The sequence below is a fragment of the Schistocerca serialis genome, chromosome 7, assembly GCF_023864345.2.
Source record: "Schistocerca serialis cubense isolate TAMUIC-IGC-003099 chromosome 7, iqSchSeri2.2, whole genome shotgun sequence".
NCBI classification, from domain to species: domain Eukaryota; kingdom Metazoa; phylum Arthropoda; class Insecta; order Orthoptera; family Acrididae; genus Schistocerca; species Schistocerca serialis.
Window position 1 is genome coordinate 506,052,249 of NC_064644.1, and position 20,910 is coordinate 506,073,158.

General features: G+C 42.8%; 1 protein-coding gene across 2 annotated transcripts in view; it reads right to left on the bottom strand.

Annotated features, from left to right (window-relative positions):
* LOC126412256 (tumor necrosis factor alpha-induced protein 8-like protein) overlaps positions 1-20,910 on the bottom strand; it is a 951,546-nt gene that overhangs the window by 23,689 nt on the left and 906,947 nt on the right. For both annotated transcript variants that reach the window (XM_050081759.1, XM_050081758.1), the window contains one exon: positions 11,258-11,412. In XM_050081759.1, coding sequence (XP_049937716.1) covers positions 11,258-11,410 — 153 coding nt within the window. In that variant the 5' untranslated portion in view covers positions 11,411-11,412. The remainder of the gene's footprint in view (positions 1-11,257; positions 11,413-20,910) is intronic.

Consider the following 20,910-nt stretch of genomic DNA (forward strand, 5'->3'; position numbering starts at 1 on the left):
CCATCTTTTTTCATTAGTTCATGCCTTTTCTGCTTTGACCGATCAAATACATGAAGACTAACGTGTCCTCCAAACAATATGTTTATACAATTTAGAAGGCAAAAAGGACGATTACGATTTAATGTCCAGGTACAAGCAGATTACCAGAAATTGAATACATATTCAGACTGAACATGGACAAGACAGGCAATTGGTCACATCGTTTTCAAAGGAACCATCCTGTCATAAGGCTTAGGTGGTTTGGGGGAATTGTGGAGAAACAAAGCATGTAACTGATTCAGACAGTGAAACAGGAATTATCACAATGTCTGAAATCAGTCCATATTTGCTGCCAATAGTGCCGTGAGCTGCGAGTGGCTGCCACAAGACAAGTGCTGGGAAGAGGCCACACCCTTGAAGTGTTTGCTGTGTCGCCTGGTAGGATCCCATGACTGAACTGCTTGACATAAGTGAGCACTGTTTTGGGAATGGTAGTTTTCGTTGGTGCTCCCTGTATCTGCATATTAGACCGGTTGCTTTGTGATAACAACTGCCGCCTAAGACCTGGACTACTCTTGGACAGTACGATTCTTTACTTCTTGTTCACTGCTAGCATACTCAGTGAATACGCAATACAGGGTGTTAGTAAGTGTAAACATCAACACAAAGCCTGGGTGTTCACACAGAAATCTCATGCCCGCTCCTCCTGAATGCAAGTACAATACCTTTACCTCTGCACCACATCACTCCTTTTATAAAATTTAAAAATTCAAGCCTTGCTAGCAGGAGAAATAATTAATGTATATGTTGATTATTTATCAGCCTTTCATATGCATCCAGAAAGGGGAGGGAGGGCAAGATAAGGCACTGGCCACATCCTTTAATTCAGGGGGCGGGGGGCAAGATGAGACTTGTAAGTAGCCATAAAAAAGTTCCTGTTCCGAACCTGTTAAAAAGATACGTAACACCACTATTAAATAACTTTCTTTAGAGAAAAGCAGCTGACTGCACTATATTTTTTCCTTTCACTAAGAGCTGGAGGGAGAGGGGGGATGGGGGAAGGCTTGTGTGGCTGTCACTTCATTCAGAATAAATTGCGCCGGTTCCTTGGCATGGTGGTAGCTTCACAGATGCCCGGCAGGAAGGACCAGTTCAAAGTCCACGGTAAAGCTAAAAGTGGCTACATTATACATACACCCCAGTCTGACGGTTGTTTTCTAGCATTCGTCACCCATGGTTCATTCTTTACTCAAAAAGTTCAAAAATTTAGCTTTCAAACCACTTTTATTAATATGTAAGTCAACCTCAAAAATAGAAATTATGAAGATAATGAAATAAAACCGTTAATATGACGAGTTTTATAAGAAAACATTGTTTTTCAGTATCAACCCAAGATTACTTGTAAACAAATAAAAATACCTTTTGTAACTATTTTCTAGCTCTATTTCCTAATTTGTTGGATGTGCTGCAGATAAGCATATGAGTGTCTAATTACAGATCATTAACTGAAAAAGTGGTTTACATATTCATATTGATTATATCAAATAACATACTTTGCATGTATGCTTCAATTTGGGAATCAAAATAATTTACACTGGGGTGTCAAAAGTCATGGGATAGCGATACGCACATATACAGATGGCAGTAGTGTGGTGTCACCGCCAGACACCACACTTGCTAGGTGGTAGCCTTTAAATCGGCCGCGGTCCGTTAGTATACGTCGGACCCGCGTGTCACCACTGTCAGTGATTGCAGACCGAGCGCTGCCACACGGCAGGTCTAGAGAGCCGTCCTAGCACTCGCCCCAGTTGTACAGCCGACTTTGCTAGGAAAGGTTCACTGACAAATACACTCTCATTTGCCGAGACAATAGTTAGCATAGCCTTCAGCTACGTCATTTGCTACGACCTAGCAAGGCGCCATTACCAGTTTGTATTGAGATTATTATTGATGTATCAACAAGAGCGATGTACACCAATTATGGATTAAAGTTAAGTATTACATCAACTACGTACTTTATTTGCTACTATTAATTCCCTTAACTGTTCCAGACCTCGCGCCAGCCTGCGTGAGCTTAAGCGCGTGCCTTTCTGCTTCACCTCATAGTGACTTGGCTGTCTTGCCAAGTCACAACAAGTAGCATACTGTACACTGTATTGATGTGATTCATATGAAAAGGTTTCAGACGTGATTATGGCCACATAATTGAGAATCAACATACCTTGAACATGGAATGGTAGTTGAGGCTAAATGCATGGAGCATTCAATTTCACAAGTTGTTATGGAATACAGTATTCCAAGATCCACAGTGTCAAAAGAATGCCGAACACAAATTTCAGGCATTACATATCACAAAGGACAATACAATGATGAACTTCACTTAACAACCAAGAGCAGCGTTGTTTGCTTAGAGTTGTTAGAGCTACCATACGAGCAACACTTCATAAAATAATGACAGAAATCAATGTGGGACATAAAACGAATGTATCTGTTAGGACAGTGCAGTGACATGGTAGCAGATGACCACGTAAGTGCCTCTGCTAACAGCATGACATTATCTTCAGTACCTCTCCTGGGCTCATGAACCCTAGATGACTGGAAAATTGTGGCCTGGTCACATGAGTCTTGATTTCAGTTGGTAGGAGCTGGCGGTAGGGTTTGAGTGTGGTGCAGATCCCTCAAAGCCATGGACTCAGACTGCCATAAAAGCAATGTGCACACTGGCGTTGGCTCACATGGAATGGACTGGGTCCTCTGGTCCAACTGAACTGATCACTGATTGGAAGTGTTTATGTTCAGCTACTTGGAGACCATTTGCAGGAAATCATGGACTTTATGCTCCCAAATAATGATGGAATTTTCACGTCATCGTGCCACAACTGTTTGCGACTGGTTTAAAGAACATTCCGGACAATTCAAATGGATGATCTGGCTACCCAGATCACCCGACATGAATCCCATCAAACATTTATGGGGTTTAATCGAGAGGTCAGTTTGTGCACAAAATTCAGCACTGGCAGCACTTTTGCAATTATGGACAGCTATAAAGGCACCATGACTCAATATTTCTCCAGAAGACTTCCAACAACTTGCTGAGCCCATGCCACTTCAAGGTTCTGCACTACACCAGGCAAAAGGAGATCTGTCATGGTATTAGAAGGTATTCCATGACTTTTGTCACCTCTGTGTAGTTTCAAAACAATACTGAGTAGCTAATATTTGAGATATATTATGTTTTATGAGCTTCGTGTCAAATTCAGTTCTGAGGTTCTGACCATCCACTGATTCATCGAATCAGTCTCATAAAAAGTAACAATTTCAAAATCTGCCCCCTACTATATAAATTTCTGCAGATGCCTATACCACTTTCATGGACTTTTACCATTTCTTTTGTAACAATATTCACATTATTAACTGTCATTTTTGAATGAGGGCATATTGTGGCTGTAACATTTAGGTTAGGGTATTTAATGATATTAAAATGTTCACACTAGTGAATGAAAAGTTTTAATAAGCACACCAGACAAACTTTAGGTGTGCCCCAGGGCAGCGTAATAGGTCCGCTGCTTTTTACGATTTACATAAACTATCTGGTTGATGGTATTGAAGCAGCATTAGACTGTTTGCCAATGATGCTGTAGTCTACAAGAAAGTAGTACCACACAAAAGTTTTCAGTGAGGATTTGCAGACAATAAATGCGTGGTGTAATGACTGGCAGTTATCCCTCAATATTAGTAAGTGTAATCTACTGTGTATAACAAGGTGAAAATACCCATTATAGTACGAGTAAAAAATAAATGCCCAGTCTTTGGGAGCGGTAACATCTGTAAAGTATCTGGGTGTGACTATTCAAAATGATCTCAAATGGAATGATCAGATTACACAAGTAATGGGCAAGGTAAACTCTAGATTGCTGTTTATTGGTAGAATCCTGAAGCGATGCAGTCCTTCAACAAAGAAGATTGCTTACAACACGTTAGTTCGTCCAGTCTTACGAGTATTGTTTGTCTGTATGGGACCCTTACCAGTTGATTCAAGAGATTCAGAAGGTCCAAAGAAGAGGGACAAGATTCGTGTCTGGTGCATTTAGCCATCGGGAGAGCATTACAAATCTCATATAAAGTTTGAAGTGGCACACACTCGCAAATAGGCGACGCGCTAAACGGAAGGGGCTGCTCACTAACTTCAGAAATCCGATCTTCGCTGAGGATGTAGAGCATATATTATTATCTCCAACTTTCAGATCCCGGAATGATCACCATTCAAAGAAAAGGGAAATTAGAGCTTGTACTGAGGCGCTCAGACAGTCGTTTGTTCCCTCGCGCGATCCGCGAGTGGAACAGAGGGGGGGGGGGGGGGGGATATGACTTTGGCGCGAATTGTGCCCTCCGCCACACACTGTGGAGTATATATGTAGATGTAGTCACCTCAGGAGAGATCACGCTACTACCACCATCTCTAGCCTGGGCAATGGCCTCAATTCGGCAAGGAAGAGGTTACACAAGTTTCTTCATGCATGCTAAATCCAGGTGAAGTCACTCAGTGATAATTAGATCCTGTACACCTACAAAACTAGGGCGATGTTCAGAACGAATTTTCACTATGGGGCAGAGAGTAAGTGATTTAAAACTTCTCAGAAGATTAAAACTGTGTGCCATACTGGGACTCAAACCTGGAACCTTTGCCTTTCGCAGGTAAGTGCTCCAAACTGAACTATCTAGAGGAGCATGAGAGCTCTTGGCCACAAAATGTCAAGGTGCCACATTTGAGTCAAAGTCTGGCACACAGTAATATGATGCCAGAAAGTTTTGAATCATAAAGATGTTGATTGCTACATTTTACCCACTGTTCCAAATAGTCCCAGACATTTTCTGTGGATTGAAGTCAGGTAGTTTAGTGGGTCAGCCAAGGTATGATAGGGCACCTGAGAGACAAACCAGTTCTGTGAACAAAGCTGTTCTGATGTTAGAAGACGGGAGTGTTTGCAGAACACTCCTCGTGAAAATGTAGTCTTGTACATTTTCATGATGAGTGCACTGCAAACACGCCCATACTGGTCAACCAGAATGATGGAATAAACACCTTGGTTCATGTTAACAGTAAACTTAGTGAGTGGGTCAAAATCATGGTGCAAAAACTCCCCTAAAACACCTCCAGTCTGAGCCACATGATCTACACACTGCAGGTTAAGCACCACACTAGGCAGTCAGTTCACTCTATGCCTTATATCACATGAGAAGAGGCAAAATTGCAGTTTGCCAGACCACTCTACACCCCTACGTTCAATTACTATCGTGTTTCTGTGTTGTTTGGCCTATTCAAGACGTGCAGCTGTACGTTCCAATGTTGGCATTGACCTGTTGCAAAGTACCTGACTCCAAATGTCAGCTGCACGCAGTTCCCTTCACAACTTTTGTTGGGAAATTGGCTGACGTGTTCACTGACGGAAGCCACTTCTGCTGGTCATATTCACGGATTCTTCTGTCAGTTTTTGGTCAGCCCGTTAGTTTTTCAACCGTGAATAATTCCTGTTATGGTTGACATTGACTGTCACTAGAGGACATATCACTCATCTCATGTCCCTGTCAATTAGCATCTTTTTACATTCAGTTTTTTACACCGTGTTAAATGGCTGTTAGTGAACGCCATTCCTTGTAGGTATGTTGGAGAGTCTGCAATGATACATCAACAAATCGCGAACCTTCATTCTCAGTGTGGGGAGGGGCACGTCTATACACCATACCTCCTCTCTTGCCACTCCGTCACATCTCCACATCTTACTGCGCTGATTCCATACAACCAGCGTGCACATACTGCACGCGCAAACAAAGTTGACACCATGCGATGGCTGATGGGAGCAACAGTAAAGGCATTTCCCATTTACAGTCGCTCCCATTGGCCACTGCACTGAGTGTCAGCTTTGTTTGCATGATTAATACACACCACTTCACTGCCATAACTCACGACAGCAGTAGCGGGTTATGTGACCACTTGGTACCAGTTCTAAACCATCTGCAGCGTTTCAGATCAACCACTTTGTTCTTTTGAAGACTAGGCAACGTTCCATTAGAACTACTAATAGTCTTGGGAGAGCCAGCCATGACAAAACTCTACCATCTGCTGAGCAATATATATGAGCCAGGTGAAATACCCTCAGATTTCAAGAAGAATATAATAATTCAAATCCCAAAAAAGCTGGTGTCGATATGTATGAAAATTACCAAACTATCAGTTTAATAAGTCATGGCTGTAAAATACTAACACAAATTCTGTACAGACGAATGGAAAAACTGGTAGAAGCCAGCCTCGGGGAAGATCAGTTTGGATTCTGTAGAAATGTTAGAACACGTGAGGCAATACTGGTCCCACATCATATCTTAGAAGATAGATTAAGGAAAGGCAAACCTACGTTTCTAGCATTTTTAGACTTACAGAAAGCTTTTGAAATGTTGACTGGAATATTCTCTTTCAAATTCTGAAGGTGTCAGGAGGAAAACACGGGGAGCGAAAGACTATTTACAATTTGTACAGAAACCAGATGGCAGTTATAAGTGTCCAGGGGCACGAAAGGGAAGCAGTGATTGAAAAGGGAGTGAGACAGGGTTGTAGCCTATCCCTGATGTTATTCAATGTGTATATTGAGCAAGCAGTAAAGGAAACAAACGAAAAATTTGGAGAAGGAATTAAAATCCACGGAGAAGAAAGAAAAACTTTGAGGTTTGCCGATGACTTTGTAATTCTGTCAGAGACAGCAAAGGACCTGGAAGAGCTGTTGAACGGAATGGTCAGTGTCCTGAAACTAGGATATAAGATGATGGAATGTAGTCGAATCAAATCAGGCGATGCTGAGGGAATTAGATTTGGAAATGAGACACTTGAAGTAGTACGAGGGCTATCCACAAAGTAGATTACGTTTTGGAATTAAAAATAAATAAAGTATTGGAAATTTTTCTTATTATATACAGATGAAAGCCACATTTAAATACTACTTTTCTACATAGTTGCCATTTAAATTAAGGCACTTATCGTAGCGATGGACGAGCTTGGAAATTCCTTCGTCGTAAAATTCGGCCCCCTGCGCCTTCAACCATGTGGTTACCTCTCCTTGAAGCTGTGCGTCGTCATCAAAACGTTGCATAGCCAACCACTTCTTCATTGCTGGGAATAAGTGGAAGTCGCTCGGTGCCAGGTCGGGACTGTACGGCGGATGAGGAAACAACTCCCACTTACAAGATTCGAGAACCTCACGAGTGGAATTTGCCATGTGGGCCCGGGCGTTGTCGTGAATCAGCAAGATCTTTGAGCCCAACTTTCCCCTGCGCTTGTTTTGTATTGCTCTTCTGAGGTTGTGCAGAGTTTGGCAATACCTTTGAGAGTTTATTGTAGTGACTCTTTCCAGGAAATCCACAAAAAGCACACCTTTTCTGTCCCAAAAGAGGTAACCACGTGGTTGAAGGCGCAGGCGGCCGAATTTGACGACGAAGGATTTTCCAAGCTCGTCCATCGCTACGATAAGTGCCTTAATTTAAATGGCAACTACGTAGAAAAGTAGTATTTAAGTGTGGCTTTCATCTGCATATAATAAAAAAATTTCCAATACTTTATTTATTTTTAATTCCAAAACGTAATGTGCTTTGTGGATAGCCCTCGTAGATGAGTTTTGCTTTTGGGGGGACAAAATAACTGATGATGGTCGAAGTAGAGAGGATATAAAATGTAGAATGACTCTGGCAAGGAAAGCGTTTCTGAAGAAGAGAAATTTGTTAACATCGAGTATAGATTTAAGTGTCAGGATGTCTTTTCTGAAAACATTTGTATGGAGTATGGCCACGAATGGAAGCGAAACATGGACGATAAATGGTTTAGACAAGAAGAGAATGGAAATATGGTGCTACATAAGAATGCTGAAGATTAGGTGGGCAGTCCCTCCATGAACCATGGACCTTGCCGTTGGTGAGGAGGCTTGCGTGCCTCAGCTATACAGATAGCCGTACCTTAGGTGCAACCACAACAGGGGGGTATCTGTTGAGAGGCCAGACAAACGTGTGGTTCCTGAAGAGGGGCAGCAGCCGTAGTTGCAGGGGCAACAGTCTGGATGATTGACTGATCTGGCCTTGTAACACTAACCAAAATAGCCTTGCTGTGCTGGTACTGCGAACGGCTGAAAGCAAGAGTTGCAGGGGCAACAGTCTGGATGATTGACTGATCTGGCCTTGTAACACTAACCAAAATAGCCTTGCTGTGCTGGTACTGCGAACGGCTGAAAGCAAGCGGAAACTACGGCCGTAATTTTTCCTGAGGGCATGCAGCTTTACTGTATGGATAAATGATGATGGCGTCCTCTTGGGTAAAATATTCCGGAGTTAAAATAGTCCCCCATACGGATCTTCAGGCGGAGACTACTCAGGAGGACGTTATCAGGAGAAAGAAAACTGGCGTTCTACGGATCGGAGTGTGGAATGTCAGATCCCTTAATCGAGCAAGTAGGTTAGAAAATTTAAAAAGGGAAATGGATAGGTTAAAGTTAGATATAAAGGGAATTAGTGAAGTTCGGTGGCAGGAGGAACAATACTTTTGGTCAGGTGAATACAGGGTTATAAATACAAAATCAAATAGGGATAATGCAAGAGTAGGTTTAATAATGAATAAAAAATAGGAATGCCGGTAAGCTACTACAAACAGCATAGTGAACGCATTATTCTGGCCAAGATAAATATGAAGCCCACCCCTACCACTGTAGTACAAGTTTATATGCCAACTAGCTCCGCAGATGACGAAGAGATTGATGAAATGTATGATGAGATAAAAGAAATTATTCAGATAGTGGAGGGAGACGAAAATTTAATAGTCATGTGAGACTGGAACTCGACAGTAGGAAAAGGAAGAAAAGGAAATGTAGTAGGTGAATATGGAATGGGAGTAAGAAATGAAAGAGGAAGCCGTCTGGTAGAATTTTGCAGAGGGCATAACTTAATCATAGCTAACACTTGGTTCAAGAGTCATGAAAGAAGGTTGTATACATGGAAGAAGCCTGAAGATACTGGAAAGTATCACATAGATTATATAATGGTAAAACAGAGATTCAGGAACCAGGTTTTAAATTGTAAGACATTTCCAGGGGCAGATGTGGACTCTGACCACAATCTATTGGTTATGAACTGTAGATTAAAACTGAAGAAACTGCAAAAAGGTGGGAATTTGAGGAGATGAGACCTGGATAAACTGAAAGAACCAGAGGTTGTAGAGAGTTTCAGGGAGAGCATTAGGGAACAACTGACAGGAATGGGGGAAAGAAATACAGTAGATGAAGAATAGGTAGCTTTGAGAGACGAAATAGTGAAGGTAGCAGAGGATCAAGTAGGTAAAAATACGAGGGGTAATAGAAATCCTTGGGTAATAGAAGAGATATAAAATTTAATTGATGAAAGGCGAAAACACAAAAATGCAGTAAATGAAGCAGGCAAAAAAGAATACAAACGTCTCAAAAATGAGATCAACAGGAAGTGCAAAGTGGCTAAGCAGGGATGGCTAAAGGACAAATGTAAGGATATAGAGGCGCATATCACTAGGGGTAACATAGATACTGCCTACAGGAAAAATAAAGAGATCTTTGGAGAAAAAAGAACGACCTGCATGAATATCAAGAGCTCAGATGGAAATTCAGTAATAAGCAAAGAGGGGAAAGCAGAAAGGTGGAAGGGGTATATAGAGGATCTATACAAGGGCGATGTTCTTGAGGACAATATCATAGAAATGGAAGAGAATGTAGAAGAAGATGAAATAGGAGATATGATACAGCATGAAGAGTTTGGCAGAGCACTGAAAGACCTGAGTCGCAACAAAGCTCCGGGAGTAGACAACATCCCATTAGAACTAATGAAAGCCTTGGGAGAGAGAGGCCTAACAAAACTCTAGCATCTAGTGAGCAAGATGTATGAGACAGGCCAAATACCCTCAGACGTCAAGAAGAATATAATAATTTCAATCCCAAGGAAAGCAGGAGTTGACAGATGTGAAAATTACCGAACTACCAGTTTAATAAGCCACGGCTGCAAAATACTAACACGAATTCTTTACAGACGAATGGAAAAACTGGTAGAAGCCGACCTCGGGGTAGATCAGTTTGGATTTCGTAGAAAGACTTAGAGAAAGCTTTTGACAATTTTGACTGGAATACTCTCTTTCAAATTCTGAAGGTGGCAGGGGTAAAGTACAGGGAGCGAAAGGCTATTTACTATTTGTACAGAAACCAGGTGGCAGTTATAAGAGCCGAGGAGCATGAAAGGGAAGCAGTGGTTGGGAAGGAAGACAAGGTTGTAGCCTATCCCCGATGTTATTGAATTTGTATATTGAGCAAGCAGTAAAGGAAATAAAAGAAAAATTCGGAGTAGGGATTAAAATCCATGGAGAAGAAATAAAGACTTTGAGGTTCGCCGATGACATTGTAATTCTGTCAGAGACAGCAAAGGACCTAGAAGAGCAGCTGAACGGAATGGACAGTGTCTTGAAAGGAGGATATAAGATGAACATCAACAGAAGCAAAACGAGGATAATGGAATGTAGTCGAATTAAAACGGGTGATGCTGCGGGAATTAGATTAGGAAATGAGACAAAGTAGTAAAGGAGTTTTGCTATTTGGGGAGCAAAATAACTGATGACGGTCGAAGTAGAGAGGATATGAAATGTAGACTGGCAATGGCAAGGAAAGCGTCTCTGAAGAAGAGAAATTTGTTAACATCGAGTATAGATTTAAGTGTCAAGAAGTCGTTTCTGAAAGTATTTGTGTGGAATGTAGTATGTATGGAAACGAAACGTGGACGATACATAGTTTGGACAAGAAGAGAATAGAAGCTTTTGAAATGTGGTGCTACAGAAGAATGCTGAAGATTAGATGGGTAGATCACATAACTAATGAGGAGGTATTGAATAGAAGCGAAATTTGTGGCACAACTTGACTAGAAGAAGGGATCGGTTAGTAGGGCACATTCTGAGGCATCAAGGGATCACCAATTTAGTATTGGAGGGCAGCGTGGAGGGTAAAAATCGTAGAGGGAGACCAAGAAATGAATATACTAAACAGATTCAGAAGGATGTAGGTTGCAGTAGGTAGTGGGAGATGAAGCTTGCACAGGATAGAGCAGCATGGAGAGCTGCATCAAACCAGTCTCTGGACTGAAGACCACAACAAGAAGAGCGTGCCATTCAACACTGTTATTATGCTGCGTTCGTTGTATGAACGACGTGGACGACGCTAAATTGATCTGTAGTGGTACTCACGTATGCTTTGGCCAGCCGGTAAACGTTGTCGAGTAGCGAGCCCGTGGTTTCGTCAATGAAGACTTTCGCCACCGACTTGTTGCTGGCCATGCGGCCGAGGATCTTCTTCTGGGCGCGCAGGCCAATGTCCCGCGCGCGGAAGCCCTCCGACATGGCTGCAACAGTGGAAGGATGCACTCACTCACGGTAGCTGAAATTGACCTCTTTGCAGGCGCTACATGAAGAAACAACGACGATTAGTAAAATATGTTTACGGAACAACATCGCACAGCACACAGAAAGTACTGACAAAGACACTACTGGCCATTAAAATAGCCACACCAAGAAGAAATGCAGATTATAAACGAGTATTCATTGGACAAATATATTATACTAGAACTGGCATGTCATTACACTTTCACGCAATGTGGGTGCATAGAGCCTGAGAAATCAGTACCCAGAACAACCATCTCTGGCAGTAATAACGGCCTTGATACGCCCGAGCATTGAGTCAAACAGAGCTTGGATGGCATGTACAGGTACAGCTGCCCATGCAGCTTCAACACAATACCACAGTTCATCAAGAGTATTGTGACGAGCCAGTTGCTCGGCCATCATTGATCAGACGTTTTCAATTGGTGAGAGATCTGGAGAATGTGCTGGCCAGGGCAGGACCTGCAACATGCGATCGTGCATTATCCTGCTGAAATGTAGGGTTTCGCAGGGATCGAATGAAGGGGAGAACCACGGGTCGTAACACATCTGAAATGTAAATTCCACTGTTCAAAGTGCCGTCAATGCGAACAAGAGGTGACCGAGACGTGTAACCAAATGCACCCCATATCATCACGCCGGGTGATACGCCAGTATGGCGATGACGAATACACGCTTCCAATGTGCGTTCACCGCGATGTTGCTAGACACGGATGCGACCATCATGATGCTGTAAACAGAATCTGGATTCATTGGTTTGCCATTCGTGCACCCAGGTTCGTCGTTGAGTACACCATCATAGGCGCACCTGTCTGTGATGCAGATCAAGGGTAACCGCAGCCATGGTCTCTGAGCTGATAGTCCATGCTGCTGCAAACGTCGTCGAACTGTTCGTGCAGATGGTTGTTGTCTTGGAAACGCCCCATCTGTCGACTCAGTGATCGAGACGTGGCTGTGCGATCCGTTACAGCCATGCGCATAAGATGCCTGTCATCTCGACTGCTAGTGATACGAGGCCGTTGGGATCCACCACGGCGTTCCGTACTATCCTCCTGAACGCACTGATTCCATATTCTGCTAACAGTCATTGGATCTCGACCAACGCGAGCAGCAATGTCGCGATACGATAAACAGCAATCGCGATAGACTACAATACGGCCCTTATCAAAGTCGGAAACGTGATGGTATGCATTTCTCCTCCTTACACGAGGCATCACAACAACGTTTCACCAGGCAACTCCGGTCAACTGCTGTTTGTGTACGAGAAATCGGTTGGAAACTTTCCTCATGTCAGCACATTGTCGGTGTCGCCACCGGCGCCAACCTTGTGTGAATGCTCTGAAAAGTTAATCATTTGCATATCACAGCATCTTCTTCCTCTCGGTTAAATTTCGCGTCTGTAGCACGTCATCTTTGTGGTGTAGCAATTTTAATGGCCAGTAGAGTAAGTCTTTATTTACAGATAAGGTACACAGCAGCTGCGCAGAGTGGCCGCGCGGTTAGAGGCGTCATGTCACTGATTGTGCGGCCACTCCCGCCGGAGGTTCGAGTCCTCCCTCGGGCATGGGTGTGTTTGTTGTTCTTAGTATAAGTTAGTTTAATCAGTGTGTAAGTCTAGGGACCGATAACCTCAGCAGTTTGGTCCCTTAGGAATTCACACACATTTGAACATCAGCTACACAACAAAACATTATTGCTATCCCCGCGCCATGAGATGCCCCAACTCGTGCTGACACTATAGCCTGAACTACAGATCGCACGCTTTTACTTGGCCCCTGGCGCAGGGTGCTGGGTGCTGGGAGTGTAAGTTTGCGATCGTCTCGCAGCGCTCTGGCTGCTGGGACAAGCCCCGCCTCCTTCTTCCAGAGCAGCCACCTTCGCACATAGATCAGCACTAATTCACAACGGCTACTTATCGTTACGCTGCACAATACTGTGTGGCAGGGACACTAAGAAATTCGGAGAGGCACGAAGTCAGCCGACTTTCATCAATCACAGAGGGGCCAAGCAGAAGTGCGCGAACAACAATGAGCTACTTACTACCTAACAATGAGAAGACTTACGAGGGTCACTCCAAAAGAAATGCACAATATTTTTGTAGAAATACAGTTTTCATTCTGCATGTGTGAAAGTTTTACAGTGTGTAGGTACATCCTTCCCGCTTGTTTTCAAACTTAGTTCAACCTGTTCCCGTGAGTGGCGCCGTCACAGCATGCCTTCAAGATGGCTGCTACACTTGACGTTCGTCACAAGCAACGTGCTGTCATAGAATTCCTGTGCTGTGAAAACGAGACAGTGGGAAACATCCACAACAGGTATGGAGATGCTGCTGTCGATCGCACAGTTAGTCGGTGGGCAAGTTGTTTACATGATGAAAGCGGGCACGGCAATATTGAGGATTGCCCTGCGGCGGCAGGCTTCGTACTGGACACACTCCAGACAATGTGCACAGAGTACATGAATTGGTGACTGCTGACAGACGCATCACAGTGAAAGAATTGTCACGCTACATTGGGATAGGGGAAGGAAGTGTTTGCAGAATATTGAAAGTGTTGGCGTTAAAAAAGGTTTGTGCCAGGTGGGATCCCAAGATGCTGACAGTGGCTCACGAAGAATCAAGAAAAACGGTACGTATCGAACTTTTTGAACAGTACAAGAATGGTGGAGATGAATATATCGGAAGAATTGCGACAGGTGATGAAACATGGCTCCATCATTTTTCACCAGAGACGAAGAGGCAATCAATGGAGTGGCATCACGCAAATTCACCCAAGAAAAAAAAATTCAAAACCACACCTTCTGCTCGAAAAGTTATGGCTACAGCGTTTTTCGATTCCGAAAGACTCTTGCTTGTGGACATCATGCCAAGTGGGACCACTATAAATTCTGATATATATGTGACGACACTGAAGAAACTTCAAGCTCGACTGAGTCGTGTTCGACCACATCGGCAAAACCAGGATGTTTTGCTGTTGCACGACAATGCACGGCAACATGTCAGTCAAAAAACCATGGAAGCGATCGCAAAACTCGGATGGACAACACTGAAACACCCGCCTTGCAGTCCTGACCTGGCTCGATGTGACTATCATTTCTTTGAGAAACTGAGAGACTCTCTTCGTGGAACAATGTTTGAAGATGATGACTCCCTTGTGCACGCTGCCAAACAGTGGCTCAAACAGGTTGGTCCAGAATTTTACCATGTGGGTATACAGGCGCTGGTTGCAAGATGGCATAAGGCAGTTGAGTGGGATGGAAATTATGTGGAGAAATGAAAATATTGTTCCTAAAGGATGTATCTACACACTGTAAAACTTTCAATCATGTAGAATAAAAAATGGATTTAAGAAAAAATAGTGTGCTTTTCTTTTGGAGTGACCCTCGTATGTTTACCGCAAGGACTTGGCTACCAGTGTTGCGCGTTTCCGTAAGAGAATCTCATCTCCTCTCGCCGCTGACCGCGACCTCCCCACGGTGCAGGGGTAGCGGATGCATTATTCTAAACAAAAATTTACATATTATGTCGAAAGCAAAAGGGCAAATCTGTTCATACAGACATGTGCGGAATCGAGGTTCAGTTATTGGGGATGGGCTACAGTTCGTATTGACGATAATTCTGCTATACCAGTTTAAAACTAGAGTGAAATCTGGATCACACAACTGATTTTTTTCCCCTAGTGCATTACTCATTCATTCCATTGCCCTGTAGACACCACGAGATGCTGTAGAAATCGACAAATTAAACACTAATTTAGCAAAATATCGTGAAACTAGAAGAATCAAGTGTCGCACACAACGTAGTCACCTCTTGAACAAAGCTGACTTCCTTATCCAAGACATATCGCTACTGATAATAAAAATTATAAATGATCTATATGTAAGTACTCTTTAAGAAGAAACTTGCAGTTCTTTAAAGAATCAAGTTCCCATGTATAAAACAGCTTCAGAGACCTGGTTACTTTACAAATGAGTTAGTGTGTTAAATAATTGATGTTAAACACGTAAAACCTTTATGGCCGAAGATGCAAAAAATCTATTTTTCACCTCAATGTTTATGCCTTCCCCCATGAACCATGGACCTTGCCGTTGGTGGGGAGGCTTGCGTGCCTCAGCGATACAGATGGCCATACCGTAGGTGCAACCACAACGGAGGGGTACCTGTTGAGAGGCCAGACAAACATGTGGTTCCTGAGGAGGGGCAGTAGCCTTTTCAGTAGTTGCAGGGGCAACAGTCTGGATGATTGACTGATCTGGCCTTGTGACATTAACCAAAACGGCCTTGCTGTTCTGGTACTGCGAACGGCTGAAAGCAAGGGGAAACTACAGCTGTAATTTTTCCCGAGGACATGCAGCTTTACTGTATGATTAAATGATGATGGCGTCCTCTTGGGTAAAATATTCCGGAGGTAAAATAGTCCCCCATTCGGATCTCCGGGCGGGGACTACTCAAGAGGACGTCTTTATCAGGAGAAAGAAAACTGGCATTCTACGGATCGGAGCGTGGAATGTCAGATCCCTTAATCGGGCAGGTCGGTTAGAAAATTTAAAAAGGGAAATGGATAGGTTAAAGTTAGATATAGTGGGAATTAGTGAAGTTCGGTGGCAGGAGGAACAAGACTTTTGGTCAGGTGATTACAGGGTTATAAATACAAAATCAAATAGGGGTAATGCAGGAGTAGGTTTAATAATGAATAAAAAAATAGGAGTGCGGGTTAGCTACTACAAACAGCATAGTGAACGCATTATTGTGGCCAAGATAGACACAAAGCCCATGCCTACTACAGTAGTACAAGTTTATATGCCAACTAGCTCTGCAGATGATGAAGAAATTGATGAAATGTATGACGAGATAAAAGAAATTATTCAGGTAGTGAAGGGAGACGAAAATTTAATAGTCATGGGTGACTGGAATTCGTCAGTAGGAAAAGGGAGAGAAGGAAACATAGTAGGTGAATATGGATTGGGGGGAAGAAATGAAAGAGGAAGCCGCCTTGTAGAATTTTGCACAGAGCATAACTTAATCATAGCTAACACTTGGTTCAAGAATCATAAAAGAAGGTTGTATACCTGGAAGAATCCTGGAGATACTAATAGGTATCAGATAGATTATATAATGGTAAGACAGAGATTTAGGAACCAGGTTCTAAATTGTAAGACATTTCCAGGGGCAGATGTGGATTCTGACCACAATCTATTGGTTATGAACTGCAGATTGAAACTGAAGAAACTGCAAAAAGGTGGGAATTTAAGGAGATGGGACCTGGATAAACTGAAAGAACGAGAGGTTGTAGAGAGTTTCAGGGAGAGCATAAGGGAACAATTGACAGGAATGGGGGAAAGAAATACAGTAGAAGAAGAATGGGTAGCTCTGAGGGATGAAGTAGTGAAGGCAGCAGAGGATCAAGTAGGTAAAAAGACGAGGGCTAATAGAAATCCTTGGGTAACAGAAGAAATATTGAATTTAATTGGTGAAAGGAGAAAATATAAAAATGCAGTAAATGAAGCAGGCAAAAGGGAATACAAACGTCTCAAAAATGCGATCGACAGAAAGTGCAAAATGGCTAAGCAGGGATGGCTAGAGGACAAATGTAAGGATGTAGAGGCTTGTCTCACTAGGGGTAAGATAGATACTGCCTACAGGAAAATTAAAGAGACCTTTGGAGAGAAGAGAACCACTTGTATGAATATCAAGAGCTCAGATGGCAACCCAGTTCTAAGCAAAGAAGGGAAGGCAGAAAGGTGGAAGGAGTATATAGAGGGTTTATACAAGGGCGATGTACTTGAGGACAATATTATGGAAATGGAAGAGGATGTAGATGAAGGTGAAATGGGAGATAAGATACTGCGTGAAGAGTTTGACAGAGCACTGAAAGACCTGAGTCGAAACAAGGCCCCGGGAGTAGACAACATTCCATTAGAACTACTGATGGCCTTGGGAGAGCCAGTCATGACAAAACTCTACCATCTGGTGAGCAAGATGTATGAGACAGGCGAAATACCCACAGACTTCAAGAAGAATATAATAATTCCAATACCAAAGAAAGCAGGTGTTGACAGATGTGAAAATTACCGAACTATCAGTTTAATAAGTCACAGCTGCAAAATACTAACGCGAATTCTTTATAGACGAATGGAAAAACTGGTAGAAGCGGACCTCGGGGAAGATCAGTTTGGATTCCGTAGAAATGTTGGAACACGTGAGGCAATACTAACCTTACGACTTATCTTAGAAGAAAGATTAAGGAAAGGCAAACCTACGTTTCTAGCATTTGTAGACTTAGAGAAAGCTTTTGACAACGTTAACTGGAATACTCTCTTTCAAATTCTGAAGGTGGCAGGGGTAAAATACAGGGAGCGAAAGGCTATTTACAATTTGTACAGAAACCAGATGGCAGTTATAAGAGTCGAGGGGCATGAAAGGGAAGCAGCGGTTGGGAAAGGAGTGAGACAGGGTTGTAGCCTCTCCCCGATGTTATTCAATCTGTATATTGAGCAAGCAGTAAAGGAAACAAAAGAAAAATTCGGAGTAGGTATTAAAATTCATGGAGAAGAAATAAAAACTTTGAGGTTCGCCGATGACATTGTAATTCTGTCAGAGACAGCAAAGGACTTGGAAGAGCAGTTGAACGGAATGGACAGTGTCTTGAAAGGAGGATATAAGATGAAAATCAACAAAAGCAAAACGAGGATAATGGAATGTAGTCAAATTAAATCGGGTGATGCTGAGGGGATTAGATTAGGAAATGAGACACTTAAAGTAGTAAAGGAGTTTTGCTATTTAGGGAGTAAAATAAGTGATGATGGTCGAAGTAGAGAGGATATAAAATGTAGACTGGCAATGGCAAGGAAATCGTTTCTGAAGAAGAGAAATTTGTTAACATCGAGTATAGATTTAAGTGTCAGGAAGTCGTTTCTGAAAGTATTTGTATGGAGTGTAGCCATGTATGGAAGTGAAACATGGACGATAACCAGTTTGGACAAGAAGAGAATAGAAGCTTTCGAAATGTGGTGCTACAGAAGAATGCTGAAGATAAGGTGGGTAGATCACGTAACTAATGAGGAGGTATTGAATAGGATTGGGGAGAAGAGAAGTTTGTGGCACAACTTGACTAGAAGAAGGGATCGGTTGGTAGGACATGTTTTGAGGCATCAAGGGATCACAAATTTAGCATTGGAGGGCAGCGTGGAGGGTAAAAACTGTAGAGGGAGACCAAGAGGTCAATACACTAAGCAGATTCAGAAGGATGTGGGTTGCAGTGGGTACTGGGAGATGAAGAAGCTTGCACAGGATAGAGTAGCATGGAGAGCTGCATCAAACCAGTCTCAGGACTGAAGACCACAACAACAACAATGTTTATGCAGTGCTGATACTGTTGTGTGGCACATAACTATCCCTATATATAAAAGGCATTTCCTGACTGACGCATCAACGCCCAGCCGAAACCGCTAAGGACAAAAATTTGAAATTTGGAGGTGGTGACCTTACACTGTACGCATCGTTTAAATTGTGATTTTTCGAAATTCCATCCCTAGGGAGTGGGATATTGGATTAATGGTTTCTTGAAAACATTTCGCTAGTAAGGCAATGTCGAAGCTAGAACTGTGACTATTGGTATTTGGTTTCTCACCCAGAAATAATGAAAAAAGTCCAGGTGTTTCAGCATTTTTGGAAAATTCAACCCCTAAGGGACTGAAATAGTGGATGACTACTAATGTGTTCTTAAACCTGCACCTATGAAACTTGGTATGTGAGTTCTGAATAAGAAACACGTGTGTCAGCGTTTTTGAAAATTCAAGCCCTAAGAAGGTAAAACAGTAGACGAACAGATTTATGAAAATATTTCATTATGAAAGCAGAATCTTTCGGAAAAGACCATGCTCCTATACCTTAATTAGTTCAAATGGTGCAAATGGCTCTGAGCACTACGGGACGTAACTTCTGAGGTCATCAGACCCCTAGAACTTAGAACTACTTAAACTGAACTAACCTAAGGACATCATACACATGCATGCCCGAGGCAGGATCCGAACCTGCGACCGTAGCGGTCGCGCAGTTCCAGACTGTAGCGCCTAAAACCGCTCGGCCACAACGCCGGCCCTCAATTAGTGTGAAAAGTTTAGAAGGTATTGCAATTTGCGAACTAAATCAAAGAAAGCTATTTAACAGTCACCACAACAATCAGCTTTTTCTGAATTGCATGGAAAAAGAAATGGATCTTTAATACATTAATTTTTCGTTAGGCCTAATATATGTTTATAAAATTATTTTTGTTGTAATTACTACGCAAACTAATAATTAGTAATGACAAAATAGAAACCACGTTTAAATGCTATTCCATGTACAGGCATATCCGTTAGAGATGTGCTGAATTCAGTACTGGGTGTAAGACGAGCTAATAACTATAGCCCCGCTTATCCGATTCGTCTCTTTCTTTTTTTTTTTTTTAACTAGCTACGTGAAATTAAATTGGAACCGTTGGAACGCTTTTTGTTTATGCAAAGCTTGGCATCCATGTAAAGAGTAAAAAAAAAAAAAATGGTTGAAATGGTTCTGAGCACTATGGGACTTAACTTCTGAGGTCATCAGTCCCCTAGAACTTAGAACTACTTAAACCTAACTAACCTAAGGACATCACACACATCCATGCCCGAGGCAGGAATCGAACCTGCGACCGTAGCGGTCGCGCGGTGCCAGACTGTAGCGCCTAGAACCGCTCGCCCACTCCGGCCGGCTGTAAAGAGTCATTAACTTATATAGCGTGTAGATTTACACAAGCGCTTCACACAGAAAGCAGAAAGTGAACTCTTCTTCTAGTAAGAAGCTACGATAGCGAAATCTCTTACAGGACATGATATTATTTTGGTTTCGGCATCCGTTTGGCATCTTCTTTAATGCTGTTCCAGTGTAACACTTCCGATACGATTTAAAAGCACAGATGTCTCTAACACGGAACAGAGACTGGATTATATCTCTCCTTCGGTCTCTCTAATTGCACCTATCAAATGACCACACACTCACATCCATTTATATACATACACTCCTGGAAATTGAAATAAGAACACCATGAATTCATTGTCCCAGGAAGGGGAAACTTTATTGACACATTCCTGGGGTCAGATACATCACATAATAACACTGACAGAACCACAGGCACATAGACACAGGCAACAGAGCATGCACAATGTCGGCACTAGTACAGTGTATATCCACCTTTCGCAGCAATGCAGGCTGCTATTCTCCCATGGCGACGATCGTAGAGATGCTGGATGTAGTCCTGTGGAACGGCTTGCCATGCCATTTCCACCTGGCGCCTCAGTTGGACCAGCGTTCGTGCTGGACGTGCAGACCGCGTGAGACGACGCTTCATCCAGTCCCAAACATGCTCAATGGGGGACAGATCCGGAGATCTTGCTGGCCAGGGTAGCTGACTTACACCTTCTAGAGCACGTTGGGTGGCACG